The sequence below is a fragment of the Aotus nancymaae genome, unplaced genomic scaffold (assembly GCF_030222135.1).
Source record: "Aotus nancymaae isolate 86718 unplaced genomic scaffold, 86718_ANA_hifiasm-v0.15.2.pri h1tg000108l, whole genome shotgun sequence".
NCBI classification, from domain to species: Eukaryota; Metazoa; Chordata; class Mammalia; order Primates; family Aotidae; genus Aotus; species Aotus nancymaae.
The window spans coordinates 25,667,013-25,683,675 of NW_026988523.1; the positions used below are offsets into that span (position 1 = coordinate 25,667,013).

Genomic DNA, 16,663 nt, shown 5'->3' on the forward strand with positions numbered 1-16,663 from the left:
TTCTTTTTACTTCCTGACTTTTATTTTTGGATTTAGTTTTCTGTCATTTGTTTTCTGCACAAGAATGAGACTATTTAAAAGGAGCTACTTTTACTCTGTCTCAGTGCCTAGAACAATATGTCACACATGCATAGCACTTAAAAATTGTGGAGTTGTCACACTGCCAAAAGAGACATACCTGAGACTCACTATCACAAGAATAGAATGGAGAACCCCCCAAAATAATCCAATCAATTCCTACTGGGTCCCTCCCACAACACCTGGGGATACTGGGAACTACTATTCAAGATGAGACTTGGGTAGGGAAACAGCCAAACCACATCAGGTGTGCATACTTGAATGCCACATTTCATGTGACGTTTGGAAATTACTGCAGTAGAACAGTCAAGATACTATGAGCTACTAAAATAGCAGTTGGTATTAGGGATCAAAAATAAAAAGGCAAGAAATATTGCAGCAACAGAAGAGGGAGAACCAGATTCACTGTATTTATTAAACACATTATTTTTGAAATAGGTCATATCGACATTTGTGGAAGAATTATTCTTTATTATAATCTTGTGTATTCCAAGATTTTAGTAAATCTGGCTGCAGTCTATTAAAAACCAGTAATACTTCTGTCTTTATAAAAATAAAATGTGCCCTCACACATTTCAAATGTGCCTTAGAGAAGTATTATAGTTTGAAAACCATTGATAGTCAAAGTGACGATGAATCAGTGTTAATTATAAATCTTTGATCCTCTGCCATGTGCTTGAAAACACAAACTTTTTGGGTTAAAAGCTTTAACACCTGTTAGATGAATTTGTTCTGTGAGTTTGGAATCTTGGATTTTCCCCCTTTGTGAATTGTACTGGCTGTTGACCACCAGAAACCTCACTGCAATTATCTTTTCTTGCATTCCCATATATCTAGACAATGGCTTTGTAAGACAATAAACTTATTCATTATAGAAAACAAAAGTTAATGACCTTCAGATCTAGGGTCTCCATAGTGAGGTGGATGCTGACAACAGCCTAAGGGAAGAGCATTGGTGCAGGGACAAATCTTACAGGAGGTTGTAAATCCTTAAACTTTTACATGTGTCCAAAATGTACAAGCACTTTTGTTTTGTTGTGTTTTATTCAAGTAGGTCTTGAACTGCATTGGATATATAAATCTGAACATTGGCAGTATTATAACATGTTTGAGCAGGTTACCTTCTCCAGTGATAATACAGAGTGGAAAGGCAAGCATGCTCTGGATACAAACCAAACCCAGGTATCATCAACTCCCAGGAACTAGAACAAAGATGTTCTCAGTAACTACTAAAAAGAAGCCATGAAACTTGGGTAGATCTATGAGAACATTCTCTGCAAAACCAAGTTTCTTTGTACCAACAAGCATTCATTTCATTACTCTTCTGAATTGGACAGAAAATAATAAAATTTATGCTTGGAAACAAGTCTTTTCTTAGCTTTGATCCTTTCTGCTATGAAATTGATATTAAATGATAATAACTTAGTGGCATATGACTGTATGTCAAAATGAAACAAATAAAATCATGTTTGAATGAATTTCAAGTTAGATAATTTGATTTCCTAAGTGGAAATTTAATGTGTGATATTTAAAGAATACTAAAAACATAAGATAATAAAAGATGGGATCTATAACATCTTCAAACTATTGTCATTTAGAAGTGTTCATTGTAGCATAATGTATTTTAAAGAACATTATGTTCAATCTAGTTGAGTATCAATCACTTTATTTCCATACAAGTTTCTTGAAATAAATTATTAGTATAGAATATTTGTGCCCATACTTATTATGCTTCTGGAATGGGAATGTGACTGGCTGATTTTAGCATTTCATTTTGAACAACAAAAAAAGAGACTTTAGCATGGATGAGTATAGTATGTAATTACTTCAACTCTTAAGCACACAGATGTGAGTGTAGACTGCTTATCGCTGAGGTATAGGTCTCAGTGCCGCAGTATATCTAGTGGGCCACCTTCAAGTCTAACATTTTTAACCCACTAAAGCTAATAGCTCAAGAGATTTTGGACATTTGAACCAAATTTCTGGAGTCAGAAAACAGTTTAGTCTTTGTTTTCAATTTCATTTTCTTTGAGATATTGTAATTATACATCCCTGTATAATTCACTTAATAAATATTTATTGTTATGCATAATGACTGACATTATGCAGTCATAATGTCTATCTTGATTGTAAAATGATAAGAAAGCCCAACATATTCCTGCCTACTTGTGCTTACTATCTAGGGAGTCTATCAGAGCTTACAGAAAAGTAAATAGACAATTTTTGCTTTTTAACGAAGAGTTGAAGAAGGTTTTTCAATTGTATTAGGGCAGCCAGATCATATATTTATAACAGAGTCCATAAATCTAGAGGCTTTTCTAAACCCTACATGGACAATCTTTCTGGAAAAAGAAGATACAGAAATTTGGGAACACATGTCAGATACAGAAGTTTTGCAAGTTAACTCTCCTAATACACAGTTTATCCATCAACAAAATAAAGGTAATAGTAATACCTATACCAGACTTTTGGATAAAGATTAGATATTACCTGTAAAACATAGTGCCTAGCATACATGTGTGTCTGCATGAAATTGATATATTATTGATATTATTATATACTCAGTGGAGTTCCCAGTGCAAATCATGAGAGAAAGGCTGAATACCAGAGAAAAGGCATAAGAGAGAAAAAGGGAATAAAATGTGAGCATCATTTGACCCTTAATAGTTACAAATCCTCAGTAGATGGGTGGACAAAAGGACTTCAAAGAGTGAGCATATATTAATAAAATAATTTTAAAAGCAAAGTTGTATTTTTAATAAGGTACTCTGACTCACTCCACAAGTCTCTCAAATCCATAAATATTTATCAAAATGTCAGTGCTATGCGCAATGTATATACACACTCAAATATATGAATAAATATAAGAATGAACCTATATGTATTTATACGTTATCTATAAAGTGTGTATTTGTATATATAAAGTGTATATTTATGTATATATATACGATATGTGGGTATAAATATTTTATACACACACACACACACACACACACACACACACACGAATGTAAACCCGTGGGGAAAAAGAAAACTGTTACTACAGTGTATAATGAAAATATTTCTTCACTTCTTCCTACAGATATCTGCAAAAATTTTGGTCTTGGACAGCACATTTTTTTTCCACACAGTATGCAATTGGGTTTGTTAAACCAAACTTAAACCAATTTCAAATCCAAATCAAAGTCCCTACTCCCATCGTATTTGCATTTGCATAGGTTTATATTACTTATGAAATCAGATGTATTTTTGAGGAATATATTTTAATTAATAAACATATTTTAATTAATAAGTTGATAAATTCCTATCACAGTATCTATTTAATAATAATTTTTTAAAAGGAATTACAAAATCAATTAGAATTAGAAACAGGACAATTTTTAAAAGGAATTAGAAAAGCCATTAAAATGGCCCAAGTAACTTAAAGACAGAAATTCAATTTAGATATATATTCTTGTCATAAAAGCATTCCAGAGAAAAGAGGTAAAATAACCCCTCAAGCGTCATACACATTCGTATTTGTAATTGTTTTTAATTAATTTTTGTGTTTCTTTTAACTTTTAAATTTTACCTTTTAAATTCAGGGGTACAAGTGCAGGGTTGCTTGATCTTTTTCTTCTTAAACAATAAAAAGGACAGAAATTATTAGGGGGACTGACTACTTTTTGTTCAAAAACGCTTAGTCTCTGTAAAAATGTTATCATTAAATACGAAGCTTGCCAATGTCTGTCCACTCTTTTGGTCAATTACGTATTATGATATAACCACTGTGTCGTAAACAAAGGGCTAATTATATACACATATAAGATAAAGAATTAGAAACAAGAAAATAACTTTAGAAAGTTATTTCTAACATTCGGAGTATCAGCGAGGTGCACTGGTAAATATTTTTATTGCTAGCCAGATATGTTGATCACGTATGTAGGAGAGACATACAGAATCAAATTTAAGAATCTTCAGAAATTTAATGATGATTACAGATTTGCACATAGGAAACTTTTTTTTAGGAGGAGAATTTTAAATACTTTATTTCTATTTTCTTTTCCAGCATCTAAATATTTTTTAATGTACTTAAGATATTCTCAAGTATTGTATAAACTCAAATCACTGGTTTCTCAGTTCCCAGTACAACGTCCTGGGACACAGACGTATGAACAGGTCTCTATCAGGTAGAGGCTATTGATTTGATCATACTTCTCTTTTCTACAATACCTTTTTTTTGGCAAAGGCTAAATATTTAAAAATTACATTTTTCTGAAACAATTGCAGCTACATTCAGATATAAGAAGATTCTCCAGACTGTACGCACTCTCCTAATTTCTGGCAATTAGAACTAAAGAGATGTGAGAGTTGCCTTCTTGGTATTTTTAAAGTTGTTTCTCTGCTTATTCAAATAATTTTCAACTTCAAATGTTCTAGCCAGGAGAAAAGGGAGAGGAAAGGATAGAAAATATGGATTTCTTCTTAGAGGTATTAAAATACACTTATGAGAATCACTTTTCCTCACATCGTGTTAGTCAGATTTTAGCTATGAATTTTCATCAGTTTTCTAGGTCTAAGTTGTTTCTAGCTGGCCACGTGCCACATAGAACCCAGGAGTGGTATTATTACAGAGAGTTTCAATAAATATTTGTGAACAATCAGTAGATGAATTCTCAGCAGACTTTTTTTTTGGAAGCCAGAAATGTCAAAAACATGGAGATTAGAACACATTCCAGCAGAGGTTCGGTTAATTGTTGCTGTGAACTTTAATTTTCAGCCCAGAATTGACAGCAATGGAAAGTATAGTTATTAGTGCCTTTGAGAATTGCTGCAGGTTATTACCAGACCAGTTCTGTATGGTGGTTGTTTGATTGATTCTGGCTGCTTTGTCTCAAGCCTTTACTGTCAGTCCTCTCTGTGAACTACATGATACCCTTTAATGAAGTCACTGTCTGCTTAAAGCAGCCACATCCAACTCTTCTTGTGACTAAGAATTTTGACTGTCACAGTGATTATTCGGACAGATGGCCAGAGGTCTAATAACAGAATTCAGATTTTTTTTTCCTAAGAAGAATTAAGCCCTAGGCATAGAAAACTAATCAAATCAATGTGATTTAGTATCTTTAAAATGTATTATAAAGATAATGTGAGGGAGTTCGCTTTCAGCAACCTCAGATGTAGGAGTTTTTGAACTCTTCTATAAGAACATGCAACTGCATTTCAAACACACAGTTGTTTTCTGTTCTCCTAAGTGATTTAGATTAACAGTATCCAATTTCCTAATTTATTGTAGATAAATCAGATTAACCAAACATTTAACGTTTGTCCAATAACATGCAGGTGCCCCTTTTTTTTTCTTCAATCAGTTCTGACACAAGTTGTCAGGTCTCAATATCTCACTGTCTATATTTTAAAAACACCATTGGCTATAATAAGAAATCAAAAAATCTAGGTGCTTAAACAATAAAGCTATATTTCTTTTTTTATTTTAAGGAAGAAAGAAAGAAAGAAAGAAAAAGAATGATGAAGAGGAAGAAGAAGGAAGAGAAAGAGAGAGAGAGAATGGGAGTATTGCTTTCTTGCCCAGGCTAGAATGCAGTTTAGAAATGGGTATTGAAAACCTCTTTTATACCAATAATTATACTTAATGATGTAGACAGGAAGGAATAAGGGAAGAAAATAACAAACAAGCAGCCAATAATAACAAACAAGCAGCCATGTATTTCTTACTTACACAAAGTCTGATGTGAATGTTCTTTGACACACGTGTCTCTTTGGTGGCTCTTCTCCAAGCACTAAGCCAAGGACTCATGCTTCTTCTATTGTATACCTCTATTAGCATAACTAGTTCAGGTTTCAGTCATACCTACCAGAAAAGAAAGAGGGAAAGATCATCATCAAAATCACTTCTTCCCATACGACTTTAGTAAGATCTCAGTCACATGATTCCACACAGGTGGAAGGCAATCTGGGAAATGTATTTTCCCATATTCCAAGAAGAAAAATAAACTGTTTCATGAACATATCACATAATCTCTGCCTAGCGGCAAAGCTTGTTGAGAATGTTAGATTCTCTGAAAAAGATAACTCATCTTATAGAACATTTCTAATTTGATTACTATGAATTTGTATAGAAATAAAATGTATTCCCAAATATTAGGATGAAAGAAAGATATTTTATAAGTCATTCATTTGTAGGAAAAATTAGTAGATACTAAAACATAAGTAACCCCACCCTCATTTAAAATATTAAAACAAACAACAATTTTTCTAGTAAAATTGGAAATAATGTGGTCCAGAAACAGATTGATTAGGACTCATCAATAGAAAAAACAGGAAATTAAAAAAGAATTATTTTCCACATTCAGTGAAGAGAGAAAACTGCATCTGACAGAAGTGGAATATTTTTAAAAAGAGAGAGAAGAAAAAAAAAGCAAAATTGCATGCAAAAGGCAAAATAGAAAATAACTCACACATTATTTTAAATTCATATGCTTTCTTAAAAATTCATTCATACATGCTAAGTCCACAAATCAGAGGAACATTTTAGACAACACCGATGCTTCATACATAAAGAAAAATTTAAAGGTTATGGTGATCAAAGATGAGACAACAGAGCTAAAGGGATACTGTGAATAATATTATTAGAGAATCAGATTTTAAAACCGGAATAGACTCACCAGAAAACCAAATTATTGATAGGAAAGTTTACGATATTCATTCATAATGAAAAGATTAAAATAAAAAGGTAAAATACATATAGAAAAACATAACAAAGTTAAAGATTTATGATTACCTAAATACTTAGCATTTCTGAATTGCATAACCAAGATACAAGATAAATACATTAAAATATTAAACATAAAATTTGACTTGAAACCTAAAAGTCAAATAAACATGAAATAACTTTCATCTCTCCTTTCTTTGTAATTTTTTTGTAATTACCAATATTATATTTTGACTGAAAGAAAGAAGTATGTATCAACTAAAATGTATACAGTGAATGAGGACTGAAGTGTCTTTATTTAAGAGAGGGAAGGAGTGTGCTGTTAATTCTTTTGACTCTAGTTGTATTTTTAGGCAGAATTGGTTACAATGAGGGATTTAGTTTTTTAGAATACAGTTTTGTTTTATTTTGTTTAAGTAGCTGGGACAACAGTCATGTGCCACCACTCCTGGCTAATTTTTCTATTTTTAATAGAGACAAGGTTTCGCCACATTGGCCAGAGTGGTCTCGATCTCCTGACCTCGTGATCTGCCCGCCTTGGCCTTCCGAAGTGTTGGGATTACAGGCGTAAGCCACTGTGAGTAGCCTCAATTCTTTTCTTACTTCACTATCAACACTTGATGGATAACTTACCAATGAGGTATATAAAAGACTTGACAATTAAAGAGAATATCTGAAGAACCCAAACAGTCTTGTTTTGGTTTTACAGAGTATTTCTATTAGTATTTTAGAACTCAATCCTTAACATAATAGCTATTTAGAAGCATGTTAGAGCAGAACAAATGTTTCCATGTAATAGCTTCATGATAACTATTTGCTTTCCTTCTAGCAGGAATATTTTTAGTTTTTCTCACTCCCCAGCGATTCTGTGAACTCTCTAATACACTTACAATCAGCACTTTTGATTAAATTATCCAGAGTGGCTTCTCTTGTTTGTAACTATAAATCTTGATTTATATAGGGGTAACGGTTTAAGAAATACTAATGTTAATATTGTAAGGTAAAGCTATTTTTTTGGAGAGCAGAAGATTTAACTGGAGGATACTGGAATCCTGGAGTCATATAGGCCAACGAGGAGCCAAGCGACTTACCAGGATACTAAATTTCACTTTATTCACAAAACAAGTCAGTTGAAATACACTGATCCTTTTCAATGGAGAGCAAGATGTGTCATATGCTCGTGAGAAAAGGCCTAAAAATAACTTCTGAAATATCACTATAAACCTCCTCCCAAACATTCCTAAAGAGATATACAGTCATTTCCCAGGATAATGCACCCTAGAAAAAGCAGTAAATCCAGATGTTTCAGGGATAATTGGACTCTAGGTTTCATCTAAGTCTAATCTGCGAGAAACAAGTTGCCATTTGTTCATTTGGTCAAAACGGAGGTCTTGGTGGAGGTTAATTGATAAATGACACTTAGACTTGACTTTTACAGTTGATCCAGTGGTCTGTTACCCCATTCTTTAGTCATTTTTCCAGCTTCTGAACTGGTGCAGATACACTCAACAACTGGTAGAGTCCTCTTATTAGCTCATTAAAGCATGGAATAAAAATCATTTTTTAAAACAGAGCCCTCTTTCTCGAACGATGTGTAAACTATAGGCCAAATACTATAACTAAAGAAAAGTGATAACATCATTGAAATCTTGAAAGATGAAAAGAACACTGATCCAAGGACACCAAAAATTAACTCAATGATTGGCCCAGAGAGAAAATCTGCAAGTCTTAGAGCACTAGAAGAAAGAATTCTGAGCTTACTTATTGGGAGTGGCAGTAGTATATATTAATAAGAAAAAATAAACACCACTCCTTCTATTGTTTGGCATCTTTTAAATGGGTAATAGTTGTTTTTTTCTTTATTTTAAAAAGCAGAAAACACCAGAAACAAGTTGCTTTTATATGGCAGCAACAGAAGTATATTTTTACTGTCTTACTCTATAAATATCACATGTCTCACCTTGTGAGACATTATGCTGAAGAGGTACTGATCTTCTGATTCTCCCACCAGAGCTTACCTTGTCCCAGTACACGAACGGGATCATTCTCACAGGGCCTAGTTAGCAGCTTGTCTCATGGACCACAATCGTTTTGTTAAGACATAGCATACTACCGCACAGGAGAAAGACTCCATGTATAATTCAGGAGTGAAACCTGCCCCTCAGTGTTTTTTTCCTGGTTTAAGTCATGTCAGAATATTTTTTCTAAAGTGAAATAAAAGTCATTTCGCCCACGAGCCTGTTTGAATTTCAGAAGAAGTATTTTTCAAATTTGTTTACAGTATTCTGATCTTTTTAGTGTGTGAATCATAAGACTGTCAGTATTTTTGCAGGCCTAGATGAGAAGTTTTTGCTGTAAACAGGTCTATTCCTTGATGATTATGGCCTAGTTGGTCAAATAATGTTTGCAGTGAATATGTCTGGCCGGAATGCATTACAGAGCCTGTATAATTACCTAGTTGCACTAAGAGAATACTTAGGTTTCAGAGCAAATCTCTGTTCTCTGTAAGAGGGAAGTTTTCCCCTTTTTAGACTCAGTTATTAGCTTGGTGTAGAGAACTCCAACCATGACTCATCATCTGATTCACATATAATTCTGCATAATATTCTTCCCCAAGCAGAAGTAAAATGCTTTTAGTGGCCAGACAACTTAAAGTAGCCTCGAAGGAGAGCAGAAATGGACAGAACTCATGGACGGTGGACAGAGCTTCACCTGCACATGCTATTTTCTGCTTCCTCTGAAAACACAGCTGCTTTTTCCTTTATTCCCCAAAAAGCAGAGATCCGCTCCAACGTATGGGCAAGAGGAAATGGTACTGTTTAAAGTACTGGATAGACACTTAAATAGTTATTACTGGAGGATTTTTTTAAAAGAAATTTTGGGGAAAAAGTTTCTTTCAGAATAGACACTGAGCGTGAAGATTTTTTTCTCATATGTTAATGCTTATTTTTCACTCTTCTACAACGACAATGATTAATCAAGTAGAAATCTAATCTACCTCATGGATTCTGTGAGATTCTCCTGCAAATCAACCCATTATTTACTCAATGGCTTCATGATCAAAGTCACCATGATACAAGTTGTGAACATTCTCAAAAACTTAATTTTATGAAAGCTGACCAAGCTGTTGTCAATTCTGAATATCGATTCAGTCAGCAGTAGAGACCAATGTTCAATCTTCAAAAGAGTACTATATATCAAAGAAACCAGTTAGTCACTGGACTTATCCCCCCAGGGAGTAAGTAATAAGAGTTTCTATACAGAATACAGTAAATATAAATACAAAAAGAATTTGTTGAGCTAAAGTAGGGGGAAAGAAAGGTTTGATAATAGATAATCAGAATTGAACTAAATATTTAATGTCATTTATTTTTTCAAAAAGTATTTAATAAAATCATTTTTAGGAAGTCAAGATGAACTATTATTTATTCTTATGTTTTATCTTGTTACTTTTATGTAGCAATATACTATGATACTTATATTGTGGGTTATCAAAAGTTGTTTGAAATATGTTCAATATTTATCAGGATTGTGATAATATCTAATAGTCTATATTTCATTGTTGTGCAAAATCCAATCACAGAAATAACAATACATTATAACTTAAAAACTGCCAAGTAAGGGATGCAACATGTTCCTTTAATGCATTCAGATTTTATCAATACTTTTGCAAGTACCTGCTCTTTGGGGAACCATTCTCTGTACTAAGGAGGAAGATAGATATAAAATATTTTACCTAAAGGCACTCAGAGTCTACTTGGATAAGATAAACAGACAGATAGACTATGCCAAAATAATGCAATGTTTGTATGATAGAGGAAAGTTCTGCAATATTAACACTTATGCATAAGCTTTTAGCTTAGATGATTTATCTCTCCACTTTTGCTTTTCTCTCTACAAAAAGTAAACTTAAATAACTGGAGCACATCCATGCAAAAGAACAGTAATTATAAAATGAACGTCTCAACAGACACACCAACTAGAGTATATAAACCATGAATGATTACAGCAGTCAGCTGGAACCTCAAGGGTAGAACACTAGTGTAAATTATCAATTAAAAAAAAATCTTAGCCACAAGGTTAATCATTGTAGGTGTGGGACAATGCTACCTAAGTTGAAATAGGTACCCTCCCTCCGTAAAAAGGAAGAACTCGGAACTCTTGTGATTCTGAAATTTCTAATCCTGTCAATGCAGTGGACTGATGGCTAATTTGACTTAAAAAAACAAAAAAATAAGTAATTAAATATATTATGCTTATAGAAAATTTGAGGTTGTTGATAATTCACCTGCAATTCATAAATTTTATCCATGTTTAGGTTTTTTGATATCATGACGAAGTGGCTGTTTTATTTTTGCATATACTTAAAAACAGATAAAGCAACTCTATCAGGACATTTTATAAATTCATCCTTAACTTGACTCATCTTTTATTTTTCCATTACTAAAAATATAAGAAAAAATAAATGAATACAATATAAATTTCTGGTAACAAAATAGTTACATGTAAATTAATGAATATTTCAATGGTCAATGCATCTTAGGGCCATAAATTATTATATTATTGGTTGAGGCAAACATGCTAGAAGAGTTTTCCTCTGTATCTAATAAAAATCATCAAATTGCAAATTTGAATGAAACACTGTTGACATTTTGAAATTTTATTTCAAACACTGTGCAAAACAACCTTAGTAAAATAACACTAATTTGTTACTCATAGTCAAAAGTAGTTAGGAAAGGTTCAAATAGAAATGGAAGTAAAGAATGATGTTACACTTTAATTTGTGTTCATTCGTTTTAATTCTATGACTATTTTATGCAGAAATATCACTTCATAAGTATACACAAGTAAAGTCAAACAGAAGACACTTTTTTAGTTTAGTTTACTATTTTCATTGAATCTGGAATAATGTCAACATTTTAGACATTGTACTGCAGAAGGTGCCTTCTGCTCAGTGTTTTTTGAAAGTTTATCCGGGGCAGGATATTCTTCTAATTTATTTATAGTATTGACAAATTGGAACCAAATTACTTTGGATAAATGATGAAATATATATATATGGTTAAAATGTCTGCTTGCATTTTTATATCTTCATTAAGTGTTAATATTTTCAAAAAGTCATATACACATAGTATATTTACACAATATTAACCCAGGAATTTACTTATTCTAATTTTTAATATAATTGAGATGTTACTTTTCTCTTCTTTTTTTTTTTTTTAAGACAGAGTCTTGCTCTTGTCACCCAGGCTGGAGTGCAATGGCACGATCTCGGCTCACTGCAACCTCTGCCTCCCAGGTTCAAGCAATTCTCCTGCTTCAGCCTTCCAAGTAGCTGGGATTACAGGCGCTGCCATGTCTGGCTAATTTTTTGTATTTTTAGTAGAAATGGGGTTTCACCATATTGGCCAGGCTGGCTTTGAACTCCTGACCTCAGGTTATCTGCCCACTTCGGACTACCAAAGTGCTGGGATTACAGATGTGAGCCACTGCCCCTGGCCTAACTTTTTAAACATTTACAGCTAACTCTATGCCCATCTGGAGTTGATTTCTATACATGTTGTGAGGCAGGGGTCAAGATACATTGTTTCTATATTTTTAAGGTAATTCTGCAAAGGAAGAATTGACTTTCAGTCAAAATTTGGTTTGGATGTCAATACTGATGACACTACTTATGCACCAAGAATGTATGAACAGATTTATCACTTATATAACCAAGACTGCGCATAGAACTGGGTTACCCTCCTCCCCTATCTGATCTCAAAATGACTTTGTAAAGCAGAGAAAAAAGGCAGGCTCCAGGTTTTCACTGTTGATGGGTAGTGGGGCTTAGGTGAGGGCTTCCACATGTAGGCAGGGACTTGCATGATTTAAATCCCCTCCTTTTGCAATAGGAGGAAGCACTTAGGTTTTTTTTTTCTTTTTTAATTAACTCGTCCAGATGTGAGGTACATGCAAAGGAGAAACTGGAGACGCTTTGTTGTGCAGTAAGTTATTTGCACAGTCTTTTTCCTGGGTTTCTGAGACGCAGCTTCTATGCCCTTGGAATTTCCCCAGTGATAAGACCATCTTTATTATTCATGGTGGGGCCCTCCTGATTTTTTGCTAATAAGGTCACTCATGGTAAGCCCATAAATAGTCTCAGGATAGGGATGGCCATGAGGAAAAGACCAAACATGTAATTAAATGGTGGCCTCTAAGCCCGATCATAGCAACATTCAGGGAGGGGAAGCTGGCTACATATTTAGTTCAGCTACAAGGCCAATCATTACTACTAATGAAATTCCAAAAAAACTGTGGACTCAGAGCTTGGACGACATGATTGGTTGATGAGCACATTGATGTACCAGGAGGGTGATATGTTATGACGACATGATGATGAGAACAGTGATGTACCAGGAGGGTGATAAGTTATGATTACATGATGATGAGAACAGTGATGTACGAGGAGGGTGATAAGTTATGATTACATGATGATGAGAACACTGATGTACCAGGAGGGTGATATGCTATGATTACATGATGATGAGAACAGTGATGTACCAGGAAGGTGATATGTTATGACTACATGAGAAGAGGACAGAGAAGCTCTATTTTCAAGACCCTCTTACACCTTACCTTATTTGTCTCTTCATTTGGCTGGTCATAATTTGTATCCTTTATTATAATATAAAACTGTAATCATCTCCGTAATTGCTGCCCAGAGGGAAGGAGGTCGGCAGTTGGAGGAGCTGCTATGGTGCTGAGTTCCGTGGCAGAGCCGGCCGAGCCGAGGCGGTTGCAGCCATGAAGGCGGGTGCCATGTCTATGTGGGCTTCATGCTGTGGGCTGCTGAATGAAGTCATGGGAACTGGAGCTGTCAGGGGCCAGCAGTCAGGATTTGCAGGAGCCACCAGTCCATTCAGATTTACACCAAACCCTGGTTTTTCCACCTACCCACCAGCAGCTATGGAAGGGCCCAACATAGTTTGCAAAGCCTGTGGACTTTCATTTTCAGTCTTTAGAAAGAAGTATGTGTGCTGTGACTGCAAGAAGGATTTTTGCTCTGTTTGTTCAGTCTTACAAGAAAATCTCCGTAGATGTTCTACTTGTCACTTATTACAAGAAACAGCCTTTCAGTGCCCTCAGTTAATGCGACTGAAGGTGAAGGATCTATGGCAGTATCTCATTCTGAGAAATATACCCATAGATACGTGTCGTGAAAAAGAAGACTTGGTAGATTTAGTACTGTGCCATCATGGACTAGGCTCTGAGGACGACATGGACACAAGCAGTCTGAATTCTTCAAGGTCCCAGACTTCTAGCTTTTTTACACATTCGTTTTTTTCAAACTATACAGCCCCCTCTGGTACTATGTCTTCGTTTCAGGGAGAGCTTATGGATGGAGACCAGACATTCAGATGTGGAGTGCCGGCACAGGTACAAAGTGAAATCACTTCAGCAAACACAGATGATGATGACGATGATGATGAGGATGACGATGATAAAGAAGAAGAAAACGCGGATGATTGGACCCCTGGGCTCTCCAAGGAGAGAGTGACAGCTTCGCTGTCTGACTTGTCAAGCCTTGATGATGTAGAAGGGATGAGCGTGCGCCAGCTGAAGGAAATTCTAGCTCGGAATTTTGTCAACTATTCTGGCTGTTGTGAAAAATGGGAACTGATAGAGAAAGAAAACCGGTTATACAAAGAGAATGAAGAAAACCAAAAGTCCTATGGTGAGCGGCTGCAGCTGCAAGATGAGGAAGACGACAGCCTGTGTCGCATCTGCATGGATGCCGTCATCGACTGTGTCCTGCTGGAGTGTGGGCACATGGTTACCTGCACCAAGTGTGGCAAGCGCATGAGTGAGTGTCCCATCTGCCAGCAGTATGTGGTGCAAGCCGTGCACGTGTTCAAGTCCTAAAACTGAGGCTCCCCTCAACAGGACAGTCACCCCCAAACTTGACCCCAAACATTTCAATGCACAGAAGGGACTAGAAAGTTACTGTTCAAAGGCTGAAGCTATTTTTAAAAATCATTTTCACTACTAAGTGGGGACAGAAAGATTCATACTGAGTTGTGGAAACCCTGGTCCATGCCGTGAGCCTGTCTGCCTGTGGACCCATGAGCTTCCCGGGCTCATCTGGGCTTTATCACCCATCCCATGAACACTCATTGAAGTCAGCCTGTTTGCACCATGTGGGCATCAGCTACTGCTGTCTTTGGAGGACAGTTATCCTGTTCTCTTATTTCCCCTTCATCCTATTTTTAACTTAAACTGCTCAGATGTTTGAAACTTCTGTCCTCTTTGGATGAGATCAGTGTCCACAAGTGGCCGACATGGAACATGCTGAGCAGGGGCTCCTCTGAATGTTCACTTTATTAGTCATGTATATTTTAAATGCTAACTAATATTTGATGAATGTAAGTTTCCACATTGTTGCTGTTTCTGCATTTAAACATAATTGGGAACAACTGACATTCTACAGTCGACTGCCAGGGCCTTAGACTACACATGTCCATTTTTGTTCAGGTATAGCTTTTTATAGCAAGGGCTGCATGTAGCTTCTTTTATTAGAAGTGTGTGTGCTAAATTCTTTATTCATGTGTAATCAGTTTACACCGTTTTGTATAGTGAAGGTGTATTTTCAGTGCTACCCGCTAGCTGATTTTAACCTTAGGAATAAAATTAGTTTTTTTAAAAAAAAAAAAACAAAAAAAACTGTAATCATAAATAAGACTTAGAATTTTTTTCTGAGTTCTGTGAGTTGTTCTAGTGAATTATTAAAGCTGTGCATATCATGGAAACCTCTGAATTTTTATCCAATTAGTAAGAAATGCCTGTGGTCTGTCGCTCCCCAAAGTGATAGCTGTTATTTGAAGTGAAAGCTGTGTAGTTGGGGAATGTGCCCTTAAGCCTGTGGCATGTACAGCGACTTTATGTGGTTAACATTAAGAATCACATTGCAGGCCAGGCACGGTGGCTCATGCCTGTAATCCCAGCACTTTGGAAGGCCGAGGTGGGTGGATCACAAGGTCAGGAGATCGAGACCATCCTAACCAACATGGTGAAACCTCATCTCTACTAAAAGTACAAAATTATCTGGATATGGTGGTGCCTGCCTGTAGTTCCAGCTACTCAGGAGGCTGAGGCAGGAGAATCGCTTGAACCGGGACCCGGGAGGTGGAGGTTACAGTGCGCCGAGGTCAACCCACTGCACTCCAGCCTGGCGACAAAGCAAGACTCGGTCTCCAAAAGAAAAAAAGAATCACATTGCAACATTATAACTTTAAAATCTGTAATTAGTTAAGTATCAAATTATAGTCAAACTCTTTATTACAATATGAATATCCAATTGATCCCCCACTGTTTATTGAAAAGACTGTCATTTGCAAATGACAGCAATGTGACCTTGCCATAATTTAGGTCACCATACGTATGTGATCTGTTTCTACACAATCAGGTGTTTTCCAGTTCTCTTTCCCTATACCTCAAACAATCTTAATTACTATCGCTTTGTATGATACCTGTTAGTCTACGTCACCATATTCTTTGTTTTACTTCTTCCAAATTTGATTTTGCTAAGCTGGTAATATGTATTTGAATACATGTTTTAAAATCAGTTTATCAGTATCCCCAAAACTAAGACTGGGACAATGGTTAAGGGTTCAATTGAATCTATAGAATAGTTTAAGGCTAACTTCTATGCTACAGTACTAATACCTCCTTCAGTGAACATGGTATAACCTCCATTTATAGTATTTAGTTCTTATTTATTTCTGCCAATAACATTTTTATATTTTAGTATAGCTATGTTGCATATATTTATTTACATTCATTCCTAATATTTGATATAGTTTGGCATCATCAGGTGATATCTTTTTGAAATTTAAT

At 35.3% G+C, this 16,663-nt stretch overlaps 1 protein-coding gene across 1 annotated transcript; it reads left to right on the plus strand.

Annotated features, from left to right (window-relative positions):
• The first annotated feature begins 13,494 nt into the window (after window positions 1-13,494).
• LOC105711585 (E3 ubiquitin-protein ligase RNF34-like) lies at window positions 13,495-14,833 on the plus strand. The gene has a single exon (XM_064370358.1). The coding sequence runs from the start codon at window positions 13,574-13,576 to the stop codon at window positions 14,690-14,692; it is 1,119 nt and encodes a 372-aa protein (XP_064226428.1). The 5' UTR covers window positions 13,495-13,573; the 3' UTR covers window positions 14,693-14,833.
• The last annotated feature ends 1,830 nt before the right edge of the window (window positions 14,834-16,663 follow it).